Consider the following 12,858-nt stretch of genomic DNA (forward strand, 5'->3'; position numbering starts at 1 on the left):
ATTATTTAAAATCATTGATGTAATGGATACAGTCCCTTGGACCTACAAATTATATGATTTAAATGGAGAAGAAATCTTGGGTTCATTTTACTCACAAGAATTACAAAAAACACAAGTAAGCAGTTAATACCCTTGAAAATAATAAATAAATAAATAAAATGTAATGGGGATACGTTTTTAAATCTGTGAACCCCAAACACAGAATCCCACAACTTTTTAGTTGGGGCTTAACTTTTGTGTGTGTATAATGGGGATACGTTTTTAAATCTGTGAACCCCAAACACAGAATCCCACAACTTTTTAGTTGGGGCTTAACTTTTGTGTGTGTATAATGGGGATACGTTTTTAAATCTGTGAACCCCAAACACAGAATCCCACAACTTTTTAGTTGGGGCTTAACTTTTGTGTGTGTATAATGGGGATACGTTTTTAAATCTGTGAACCCCAAACACAGAATCCCACAACTTTTTAGTTGGGGCTTAACTTTTGTGTGTGTATAATGGGGATACGTTTTTAAATCTGTGAACCCCAAACACAGAATCCCACAACTTTTTAGTTGGGGCTTAACTTTTGTGTGTGTATAATGGGGATACGTTTTTAAATCTGTGAACCCCAAACACAGAATCCCACAACTTTTTAGTTGGGGCTTAACTTTTGTGTGTGTGTGTATGTGCGAGTGAGTCATAATAATATACAAACCCTAACCCAACCCAAGCCCTAACCCAACCCCATCCCTAACCCAAACCCATCCCTAACCCAACCCATCCCTAACCCAACCCCATCCCTAACCCAACCCCATCCCTAACCCAACCCCATCCCTAACCCAACCCCATCCCTAACCCAACCCCATCCCTAACCCAACCCCAACCCTAACCCAACCCCATCCCTAACCCAACCCCATCCCTAACCCAACCCCAACCCTAACCCAACCCCATCCCTAACCCAACCCCATCCCTAACCCAACCCATCCCTAACCCTCACATTCAAAATCCCAACCCTAACCCAATCCCATCCCTAACCCAACCCCAACCCTAACCCTCACATTCAAAATCCCAACCCTAACCCAACCCATCCCTAACCCAACCCCATCCCTAACCCAACCCCATCCCTAACCCAACCCCAACCCTAACCCTCACATTCAAAATCCCAACCCTAACCCAACCCCATCCCTAACCCTCACATTCAAAATCCCACCCAAACCCTAACATAATCTTTCTTTTCTTCTTTTTTAAATACGTATTTCTTTTTTTTTTTTTCCTCTTCCTCCAATTCTGTCTTTCAAGGCTTTTAAGTTTGAAGAAGTAGAAATGGGAAGAAAGAATTTTCCAGCATTTTCTTCCTCGAACTTTCTTGATATTGCTTAAATCAAGCGTCATTAAATAAAGAACATTGTTCATTGCTTTAGAATGCAAAGAGTCTCCAAGATGTACCCCACAGGTAGAGTCTCCAAAATAAAACCAACTTTCCAAGTTCCCAAGGTATAACCACAATCCTGTTGAGTCTCCAAGATAGGTATCACATTCCGAGTTATCAAAACAAAACCCCCATTCAGAGTCTCCAAAACGAAACCAGTTTTCAAAGTCTCCAAGGTAAAACTCTTTTCCTAATTTTATGAAATTTAGTGAGTCTCCAAGGTAGGCTCCACAGTTAGAACCATCTAGGCAGACCTCATAATTAGTTTTTCCCAAATTTAGTGAGTCTCCAAGGTAGGCTCCACAGTTAGAACCATCTAGGCAAACCTCATAATTAGTTTTTCCCAAATTTAGTGAGTCTCCAAGGTAGGCTCCACAGTTAGAACCATCTAGGCAAACCTCATAATTTGTTTTTCCCAAATTTAGTGAGTCTCCAAGGTAGGCTCCACAGTTAGAACCATCTAGGCAAACCTCATAATTAGTTTTTCCCAAATTTAGTGAGTCTCCAAGGTAGGCTCCACAGTTAGAACCATCTAGGCAAACCTCATAATTTGTTTTTCCCAAATTTAGTGAGTCTCCAAGGTAGGCTCCACAGTTAGAACCATCTAGGCAAACCTCATAATTTGTTTTTCCCAAATTTAGTGAGTCTCCAAGGTAGGCTCCACAGTTAGAACCATCTAGGCAGACCTCATAATTAGTTTTTCCCAAATTTAGTGAGTCTCCAAGGTAGGCTCCACAGTTAGAACCATCTAGGCAGACCTCATAATTTGTTTTTCCCAAATTTAGTGAGTCTCCAAGGTAGGCTCCACAGTTAGAACCATCTAGGCAAACCTCATAATTTGTTTTTCCCAAATTTAGTGAGTCTCCAAGGTAGGCTCCACAGTTAGAACCATCTAGGCAAACCTCATAATTTGTTTTTCCCAAATTTAGTGAGTCTCCAAGGTAGGCTCCACAGTTAGAACCATCTAGGCAGACCTCATAATTTGTTTTTCCCAAATTTAGTGAGTCTCCAAGGTAGGCTCCACAGTTAGAACCATCTAGGCAGACCTCATAATTAGTTTTTCCCAAATTTAGTGAGTCTCCAAGGTATAACTCTTTGGCTGGGTCATCAAGGTAGAACTCGTTCAGTGGGTTTTGTTTTGATAACTCACAATAAGTATCATCATGGTAGAACTCTTTTTCAGGATTTTGTGGATCTCCAAGGTATAACTCTTTGGCTGGGTCATCAAGGTAGAACTCGTTCTGTGGGTCTTGGTTGTTCAAAAGATCTTCAAACAAAAAAATAACTTTATCCCAAGTTGTGTTAAAAGTAGAATTTTCATTTCGTAGCTCAGATACAATTTCCTCCATCGACAAGAGGTTCGAGTCCAGTTCATCAATCTGAAGGTTGAGCGCTACACAGGTAGTAGGACTCCAAGGAATAGCAAAGTTATCCCATTCCATTTCGGCATAGGAGTCCATTCTCAAGTGAAGCAGAAAGCGTGTTTGAAAAAGCCTGTGTGGTCGGTGCCTTTTATAAGAAGGGCTGGGTGTGTGTCATTTCCTGTGGAAATTCCCTGGGCGTGTCTTAACTGGAAATGATGTGATGGAAATTCCCTGAAAATGATGTAATGTATTACCTGGAAATGATACAATGCTGAAGAGTTTATAAAGTGGGTGGGACTTAGCAAAAGTGGGCGGAGCTTAGCAAAAGTGGGCGGGGTGTAGCAAAAAGTGGGCGTGGCTTAACAAAAAGTGGGCGGGTTTAGTAAAAATGGGCGTGGTTTACCAAAAAGTGGGCGGAGCTTACCAAAAAAATGGTATGTGGCACTGGAGGCGCTCAAACAAGAACATTGAGGGAGGTTTACCATTTTATCTTAGCTCAGTTAAAATATCTTAATAAAGAACCAAACTCAAACATATTTTTTGTTAATATATTAGATGGTGAAGAGAGTTGTAGGAGAATTAAATTATTTCCCACGCATAAACAAATATTTGTAGGGTCGTTGTTTGAGTGGGTTATATTCACCAGATGATATTAAGAGTAAAAGGTTAAAAGGTCCATGAGGTCAGAAGGATCACAGGTGTTTAAGTGGTCTAATGAATAAGGATAACATGTCAAAAGGTTAGAAGGTTCGTAAAGAACAGGGTGAGAGAAATATAGGTGTTTAGGGGCAATGAGGGAGGGAAAGAATTAATATGGAAGTGAATGGGTCAATGTTTGAGTGGGTCAAAGATTAATCTGCCAGATGATATGTAGAAGAAGGATGATAGGTCTATAAGAGAAAACAAATATTTGTAGTGTTTGAGTGGTCTAATGAACAACATTAAGGATAGGTACTACAGACAAAAGGTTCATAAAGATGAGGGTGGGAGAAATAGAGGTGTTTATGATTTTTGAAAAAGACAAGGGGGTAAATGACATTAGATAGGGATTTCACATGTTAAACGGAGGTGTCCCAGAAGCAACATTATTACACTACTGCCCCCTTTTGTCCGCCCCATCCTTCCCTTTCTCCGAGCTATTCTGAAATCTCTGACACACCTTCAACAGCTCTCCCTACCTCTTCCACCTCTTCCACATCTTACCCTACCCCTCCTCCCCCCTGTTCTGTATCTGATGCTCCCCCTTCCTCTTCATTAACGGTATGGACCTCAAACATCCGGGGCCTTCGTTCAAACTTAACTGATCTCTCCATACAGGTTGCTTCTGTCAAACCAGACGTGATCTGCTTAACAGAAACTTTCCTCCTTTATGATGTCTCTGATTCCTTAGTATCTCTCCCGGGCTACTCCCTCCTCCGGTATGATAGACCTGAGCCTCGTCCTGGAGGCGGGGTTGCTATCTTTATCAAAAACTCTCTTCCTCACTCGCCCTGCACGGCACTCTCTCCACCTCACCCCCAGGAATACCTCTGACTACGGCTTCCCCTTCGCTCCCACCTCATGTTCATATGTGTGTTGTACCGTCCACCAAACAGTGATGACTCCATCTACATCTCGCTGTCTGATAATATGGACCAACTTCTATCTACTCATCCCAACTCTCTCTTCCTCATATGTGGTGATTTCAACTGTCATCATGCCAGTTGGCTGGGTGTGGGTACCTCTCTCACCAGCCATGGCTCCTCAGCAAAGGACTTCTGCGACTCACTGGGACTGACACAATCTGTCAATTTCCCGACCCGGATCTCAGTCAACGGAACATCTTCTCTTCTGGACTTGGTTATGACTAACTTCCCTGAAAATGTCTGCTGCTCTTCTTCTGCTCCAATCGGATCATCTGATCATGTCCTTGTTAAAGTGGACATCTCTCTGACCATCCTCAGGGAGCCTGCTCAGCGTCGACGAGTCTGGCATTTCACTCAGGCCAACGGGCACGGTCTTCAAGCAGCCATCAATCATCTGGACTGGTCTCCCATCTCTACCACCTCTGACATCAACTCATCCTGGGAATTCTTCCAAAGTAAATTTCTCTCTCTCATGCACAGATTTATCCCATCTCGTCTTCAGTTGTCATACCCTTCCTCCCGTCCATGGTACACGGAATCTTGTGGTGAGGCTGTTGCCCAGAAACAACTTGCCTTCGTCTCCTGGAAAGCAAATCCAACGGAAGGAAATCTCATTTCCTTTCACAAAGCCCGAAACAAGTGTGTGTCCACCCTCAGGAGAGCCAGGAAACAATATCTCTCCGTTCTCAAGACCGAACTCTTATCTGTCTCCCTCTTCCAAATCCTGGTGGCGTCTGGTCAAATCCGTTTCTGGTGTTTGTTCCCCCTCCATCCCCTCCCTTACCTCAAACGGCTACACAGCTGACTCCGCACGTGAAAAATGTGAATGCCTCAACTCTGTGTTTGCCTCTAAATCTTGTGTCCCAAACCCATCCCTCTCTGTACCCACCATACCCAGTCGTACCCTGCTGCTCCTGGACTCCGTGTCCTTTCCTCCTGACAAGGTGGAAAAGTTTCTGTCAACCCTCGACTCTGATTCTGCAACTGGACCCGACGGCATCAGCCCACAGGTCCTAAAATCCTGCTCTGCCGCTCTATCTCACCCTCTCTCTGTTCTCTTCACCCTCTCTTTTGCTCAAGGTCAACTGCCATCTGCTTGGAAATCAGCCAACATCACCGCTTTGCACAAAAAAGGTGCAAAAACAGATCCTAGCAACTACAGACCAATCAGCCTTCTCCCAATTATCAGCAAAGTCATGGAATCCATCATTGCTTCGGATATGAAATCTTTCCTCTTCTCCAATGGCTTGATCTCTGATCATCAATTTGGTTTCAGACCAGGTCACTCTACTCTGGACATGCTGCTTCTGCTGTCTCAACAATGGATGGAGGTCCTCAATGCCAAACAGGAAATTAGAGCTGTCTCCCTCGACATATCACGTGCCTTCGACACAGTCTGGCACCCCGCTCTGCTCACCAAACTCTCCTCCTTTGGTATCCATGGAAATCTCCACGCATGGCTGGCGGACTTCCTCTCTAGTCGTCGTCAACGTGTGGCCCTGAATGGGTTTCTCTCATCTCCTCTTTCTGTTCAGGCTGGAGTTCCCCAAGGCAGTGTTCTGGGCCCCGTGCTTTTTCTGGTCTTCATCAATGATCTCTCTGACTCTCTTGAAAATCCTCTCTATCTCTTTGCTGATGACTCCACTCTCTGCCGCTCCATTCCTCTTCCCTCAGATCGGCAGTCTGCAGCCTCCTCACTCTCTGAAGACCTGGACAAAATCACAGACTGGTCAAACAAGTGGAACATGTCCTTCAATCCTGACAAATCTCACACTCTTACTGTGTCTCTCCGAAAAGATCGACTGGACAACCCTCCCATCTACTTTCTCAACAATCCTCTCCAAGAAGTTCTGTCGCTCAAGCTTTTGGGTCTCACTATCTGCCATGATCTTTCTTGGGAAAACCACATTTCCAAGCTGGCCTCCAAAGCCAGTCGCCGACTGGGCATCCTCCGTCGTGCGAAGTCCTTCCTCGGCACAACTGAGCTCCTCACCACATACAAGGCTTTCATCCGCAGCTCAATTGAATACTGTTCTCCCCTATGGGCCGGTGCTCCTGCCTCACACCTCGCTCGGCTTCACGCTGTTGAAACCAAAGCTTTCAGAATTATTGGAATCTCCCGCGATGAAGCTATCTCTGAGGGCCTTTCACTCACTCACCGCAGGCAGGTAGGTGGTCTTTCTGTCTTCTACCGACTCCTCTCCGGCCTTGCACCCCCAGCTCTCTCTGTGCTCTGTCCCCCAAATATTCCTACAGGTCGCACAAGATCTGCCAGCAACCCTCTGATGGTTAAACTGCCAAAATCTCGGCTCTCTGCTCACCTTCACTCTTTCATTCCTGTTTTCTCCCGCCTCTGGAACAAACTCCCTCACTCCCTTCAATCCCACTCCTCCCTCCAGGTCTTTAAAACAGCTGTTCACCACCATCTCTTATCTTCCCCCATCCAAAACCTTGATCTTTTCTACCCCCGCTAATTCACCCCAGATCCACCTTGTTTGAAATTCCAACTTCTTTCCTGGAAGTCCTGGCAGTGTCCATATGTTTTATACCTCTCCCACCGCCCCCTTCCCATGCCCCCCCCCCCCAAAGCCCTCGCCCTCTCTCAGATCTCTCGATGTCTCCATGTCTCTCGGTCCCTGCTCTCAAATGTTGTGTTTGTGTCCTTCCCCCTCTCTCCCCATCTTGTCTACCGCTCCCGATGTTATATGTTTTATGTGTCGGTTTGTCTTTCTGTGTGATTAATGTTCGCTCTTTCACGAGCCTCGATCTTGTATACAAAAAAAAAAAAGAAAAAAAAAAAAAGAAACTTGATAATTTGTATGTGGTTTAAAGTGTCACCCGAACCATTGTCAATTATTTTCAAGTCTCCATTTACCAAAAGTGTACTCGATGATTCATCACTTGTGTCTGCTTCACAGGGATGCAGAACAAGCGACTGATTCCTGTGATGTATCGACCAATAAGCAAGCCTTATCCGAACTTCCTCCGCCACATCACGATGTCAGACTACACCAAGGCTTCCACAAAATATTGGTTCTGGCAGAGACTTGCGAAAGCCATCAACATACCCTGAAGGGGAGCAAATGCCATGACAATGATGGACTGCCAATAAAATGAGGATGGTGAGATTCCAAGAGGTGTCAGTCCAGGAAGTGAACTCGGTAGTACATTGATTGACGAGCCATCACCACTTACCATCATCCCTAAGGCATTGTTCAGCAGAAAAGTGAAAAATTTGGGAAAATGGCTGAAAAAACAAAACAATGTCCTACAGGATTTTTCCCAACACACTGTCAAAGCATCTGCAGCTGGTTTTGTTACGAAGACGTGTTACCTTTGACGAACATTGACGACTCGAACACGCCGTGAGCTTACTCTGGAGAACAATGTGCACTGCCCAGGTGTCATCACGTCCACGTAACAAGTCTGTGTAACGTCCCGGATTTAAACCATAACCAAACTGGTACTGTTATCATCCTCTGATCATGTAAATGAGTGCCACGTTCTCTGATTTGAATGAAGAAAAGGCGTTTTTACATCGTATGAACTACCTTTCCTCAAATTCAAATGTTACTGCAGCCAATTTTTGCACATCTATATGTTACCGTTATTTCCGTTACTCACCAACAAGTCACCAGGAAGTGCAAAAGTAGTTGCTAATTCCGGAAGCATGAACTAGCGGTCTACGTTGGTGGCACGAAAGGATAAAAAAACACCAGAATCAAATGGTTTAAGTTATGCGGTGTAAAAGATCAGGAAGTGCTGATGTTTCCTTTTCTCCGACAAAGGGTAAGGCCCAAAAAATCGGCGCTTTGTGATATTTTACAACGAATAACATTAGTAATTTAATTCTCATGTTTTCATTCTCTCGTTTCACCCCTGTTTCACCCCTGTTTCACCCCTGTTTCACCCCTGTTTGTCCGTTTGTTTGTTACTTGGCAATTTTTTTTTTTTTTTGCAAGTATGTTGATCACTCCGGTTTGTGTGTTTGTGTGTTTGTTTGTGTGTGTGTTTGTCTGTCCGCTCACTTATACTTGCCTACAGGTCACAATTTTAAAGCGATCTTCACAAAACTTCACCAAACCGTGGAATTCGTGGTCCGACAACATCCTATATTTTTGGAGGTCAAAAGGTCAAAAGGTCAACATAGGCAAAAGGTCAACCACTTTTTTTTTTAATTTCTAAAATCCTAAATTTTCATCCGATTGACTTGAAATTTGAAGGATTTACATATCGGCGAACTGAATTCAACCACCAACTATTTTTGAGATCAGCATAGTCCAACAGGTCAATATAGGCCAAAGGTCAACAACAATTTCAAATTTCTAAAATCCTAAATTTTCATCCGATTGACTTGTAATTTGAATGGGATTTCAATATCGGCGAACTGAATTGAACCACCAAATATTTTTGAGATCACCATAGGCCAAAAGGTCAACAGGCCAAAGGTCAACCACTTTTTTCAAATTTCTAAAATCCTCAATTTTCATCCGATTGACTTGAAATTTGAATAGGATTTTCATATCAGCTAACTGAATTCAACCACCAACTATTTTTTTGATCAACATAGGCCAAAGGTCAACCACTTTTTTCGAATTTCTAAAATCCTCACTTTTCATCTGATTGACTTGAAATTTGAATTCGATTTTCATATCAGCTAAGTGAAACAACCACCAACTATTTTTGAGGTCAACATAGGCAAAAAGGTCAACATAGGCCAAATTTCTAAAATTGTCAATTTTCATCCGATTAACTTAAAATTTGAAAATGAGCCATTCTACTTTGTTCTCTTTTGCCAAGTGTCGCTCTATGAGTTATTTTTCATTTGTTTGTTTGTGTACAAGATATCCCAAATAGTTGCGGCCGGATTCGGACGAAATTTGGCATAGATGTAGTGTATGTGACAAAGAAGAATCGATTCAATTTTGGTGAAGATCTGGATCCGGATCCAGCTCGTATAATTTTTAAAGTGATTCTTCACCATTGAGTGATATGGCCAACCAGGTGGAGGTATGCTCTCAACTGAGTGCCGTTCTAGTTCTTTGCTAGGATTCGTGTTGTCTCATCTAACAGTCCTGCGTTGTGTTGTGTGTTTGTCTGTATGCCCATGCGTGTGAGATGTGTGTGTGTGTGTGTGTGGCAGCTCCCCTAAAAGTCTTAGATCCGTTTTCGACAAAAAAGGTTGTTTCACCCTTTATGGCTCATTTCACCCTTTTAATGCAACTTTGTATATGCCATCAACATTGGCCACATTTTTGTATATGCCACTTGCTTGGATTACAATTGGTACACAACTATCGGGGGATGCCTCTTCATGGTGGTTGTACCCCCCCCCCCCTCTCAACGCAAGTCGGTGGTCAAATCCTCCCCCATTCTTCCCTTCTGCCCGGATTCGTCAGGGCAGCGCAGTCATGGTCAGAGTGCCGATCGGTCCCCATGGACCGGCCCTTTCCCTTTTGTATTTCTTTCTTTCTTTCTTTCTTTCTTTCTTTCTTTCTTTCTCTTTCTCTCTCTTTCTCTCTCTCTCTCTCTCTCTCTCTCTCTCTCTCACTCTCACTCTCACTCTCACTCTCACTCTCACTCTCACTCTCACTCTCTCTCTCTCTCTCTCACTCCTTCTCACTCCTTCTCTCTAACTCTGTCATGGCCCTGACATTATGAAGGCAAGAATACACCATCCTGGATGTGGGGGATCTCTGGGTCGCTTCTGCGAGATTGATCAACTGTCTTCATGCCGCGGACTTGTTTTAAAGAACTGTTCAGGGCTATACAACAACAACAAATGGTACATGTGAAAATGGTCTGTGTAAGTTGCCACCCCTCCTACCCCCCTTCATAAAAATGGGGACCAAGGTCATCCTGATTGTATCCTTGTGTCATAATCATGTTACTTGTAACTTGGGCCCCTTTTTATTTAGATATCCCTTGAGAAAGCTGAACTATTTTTCCTGACAAATGCAATTAAATTATCTGTTTTATTCATGTGAATGTTTTCTACTGATTCATACGATACATGATGTGCCCTTGAGAAAATCACTGTGCATGAAAAACAAATGCTGAAATTATTTGAAATTGACTACGGTATCACAAGACCCCTTGTTTGACATTATTTTCTTCAGTCTCTAATTACCTCCGCCACCAAAGGTGGATGGAGGTTATGTTTTCACCCCTGTCTGTCTGTCTGTTTGTGAACAAGATATCTCAAAAGGTTGTGGACGGATTCGGATGAAATTTGGCAGAGAGGTAGTGTATGTGACAAGGACAAAATGATTAGATTTTGGTGAAGATCCAGATTCAGATCCGGCTACTAGAATTTTTAAGTGATTCTTCACCATTGGGAGATAGGGGTCAAGGTGTCATGAAGAACGCGTAAGTCCTTGAAGGAGGTCAAGCTCACGCAAACCCCTGGCCGGGATAAAGCATCCGCTGCTAGATTCTCCCGCCCTGGACGATACGTGATATTGAAGCTATAATCAGCTAGCTCTATGCGCCATCGGTAAATTTTCTCATTCTTAATGCACTGAGCATGCCGCGTATCGTACATGAAGGCAACACTCTGCTGATCAGTGATGACATCAAACCGTTTGCCTAGCAAATATGGTCTCCACCGTCAAATCGACTCCACAATTGCATAGGCTTCCTTTTCGACAAAGAATGATGCCTCTCAGCGGAGGATAAGGTCCTTGAGAAGAAGGCCACCGGTTTCCCCCCTTGAGAGAGCGTGGCAGCAATCGCGTGATCAGACGCATCACTTTCAAGAACAAAGGGGATGTTGTCATCAATGGAAGACACAGCGGTGCCAGCTATGTCTGACTTCAGCCCATGGAAGGCGACCTTGACGGCATGAGATATAGGGAATGTTTTACAATCAACGAGGGGACGGAGCTTCTTGGAGTAATTTTGGTCCCACCTCGAGTAATGTGCAAACAGCCCGAGGGCACGCTTCAAAGATGCACGATCATGTGGCGGTGCCATGTCGAACAAGGGGCGCAGACGTTCCTTGTCAGGAGTGATCGTTCCCTGGGTCACGGTGTACCCTAAGAGATCTATCGTCCTGGCTGAATAGCGAAATTTGGCCTCATTAAGAGTCAGACTGTACTTTCGCGTGACCTGGAGAAAGCGTTGCAACTTAGCGTCATTGTGAGCTTGATCATACCCACAAACCGTCAGATTATCCAAATAAACGAAAACATCCATTAAGCGTTCCTTGGTAATTATGTCGTCAATGGCCCTTTGAAAGCAGGGGACGCCATTAGTGATGCCGAAGGGCAAACGCGTCAATTGGTACAGCCGCTGCCCGGATTCAAAGCCAATATAAATCCTATCGGCTTCCGCAATTGGAATTTGATGATACGCACTCCGCAGATCGACAGTGCTGTACACGGCATATTGAGCGACCTGTCGAACCAGTGCATCCAACCCCGGAAGTGGGTAATAATAATAATAATAATAATAATAATAATAATTCATTTATTTTGTATAGCGCTTTTCCAGAAGCCCAAAGGCGCTTTGACAGAGTGGAAAACATAATGCATAACAATACATGAAAACAACAATTGCAAAAAGACAAGAATCAAGAAAACAAACAGCAGCGATATACGGCATATATATAAGACAATAATCAAAAAGACAAGACAAGAATCAATAGGGAAATATTTAAAGCAAAAGGAGGGAGAAGGAGAAGAGATAGTCAGGGGTTAAATGCTGTGGGTTGAATGTTGAATGCAGCGTTGAACAGGTGGGTCTTTAGTGATGTTTTGAATGTGGTGAGTGAGGAGGAGTCTCTGATGGTGTGAGGTAGTGAGTTCCAGAGGGTGGGAGCAGCGATGGAGAAGGCCCTGTCCCCCCAGGATCTGAATTTGGTCCGGATGGAGGGGGTCAGGAGGTTGGTACCAGCAGAGCGGAGGTTGTGGGTGGGAGTGTGTCTGGAGAGGAGGTCAGCCAGGTAGGATGGGGCCAGGTTATGGAGGGCTTTGTATGTCAAGAGGAGGATTTTGTACTGGATTCTCTGGGGGATGGGGAGCCAGTGAAGCTTGTAAAGGACGGGGGTGATGTGGTCACGGGTCCGGGAATGAGTGAGTAGACGGGCAGCGGAGTTCTGAATGTATTGGAGTTTATTGGTGATTTTTGAGGGTGAACCATAGAGGAGGCTATTGCAGTAGTCCAGACGGGAGGTGATGAAGGCGTGGATGAGGGTTTCTGCAGCCGTGGAGGAGAGGGATGAGCGGAGACGGGCAATGTTTTTCAGGTGAAAGAAGGCTGACTTTGTGATTTGTTTAGTGTATTTGTCGAAGGAAAGGGTTTGGTCAAAGATGACGCCAAGATTCCGGATGTGAGGGGAGGTGGATACTGGGATACCGTCGATGTTGAGGGCAAAGTTATGGGTGGATTTTGTGAGCGTTTTTGGGCCAATGATGATTATTTCAGATTTATCACAGTTAAGCTTGAGGAAGTTG

General features: G+C 44.2%; 1 protein-coding gene across 1 annotated transcript in view; it reads left to right on the forward strand.

Annotated features, from left to right (window-relative positions):
- LOC137434453 (myeloid differentiation primary response protein MyD88-like) overlaps positions 1 to 10,259 on the forward strand; it is a 51,408-nt gene extending 41,149 nt beyond the window's left edge. Inside the window, exon 5 of the mRNA XM_068127458.2 lies at positions 7,321 to 10,259. Coding sequence (XP_067983559.2) covers positions 7,321 to 7,475 — 155 coding nt within the window. The 3' untranslated portion in view covers positions 7,476 to 10,259. The remainder of the gene's footprint in view (positions 1 to 7,320) is intronic.
- Positions 10,260 to 12,858: the final 2,599 nt, after the last annotated feature.

The sequence above is a fragment of the Myxine glutinosa genome, chromosome 10 (assembly GCF_964187855.1).
Source record: "Myxine glutinosa chromosome 10, kmMyxGlut1.1, whole genome shotgun sequence".
Classification (NCBI taxonomy): domain Eukaryota; kingdom Metazoa; phylum Chordata; class Myxini; order Myxiniformes; family Myxinidae; genus Myxine; species Myxine glutinosa.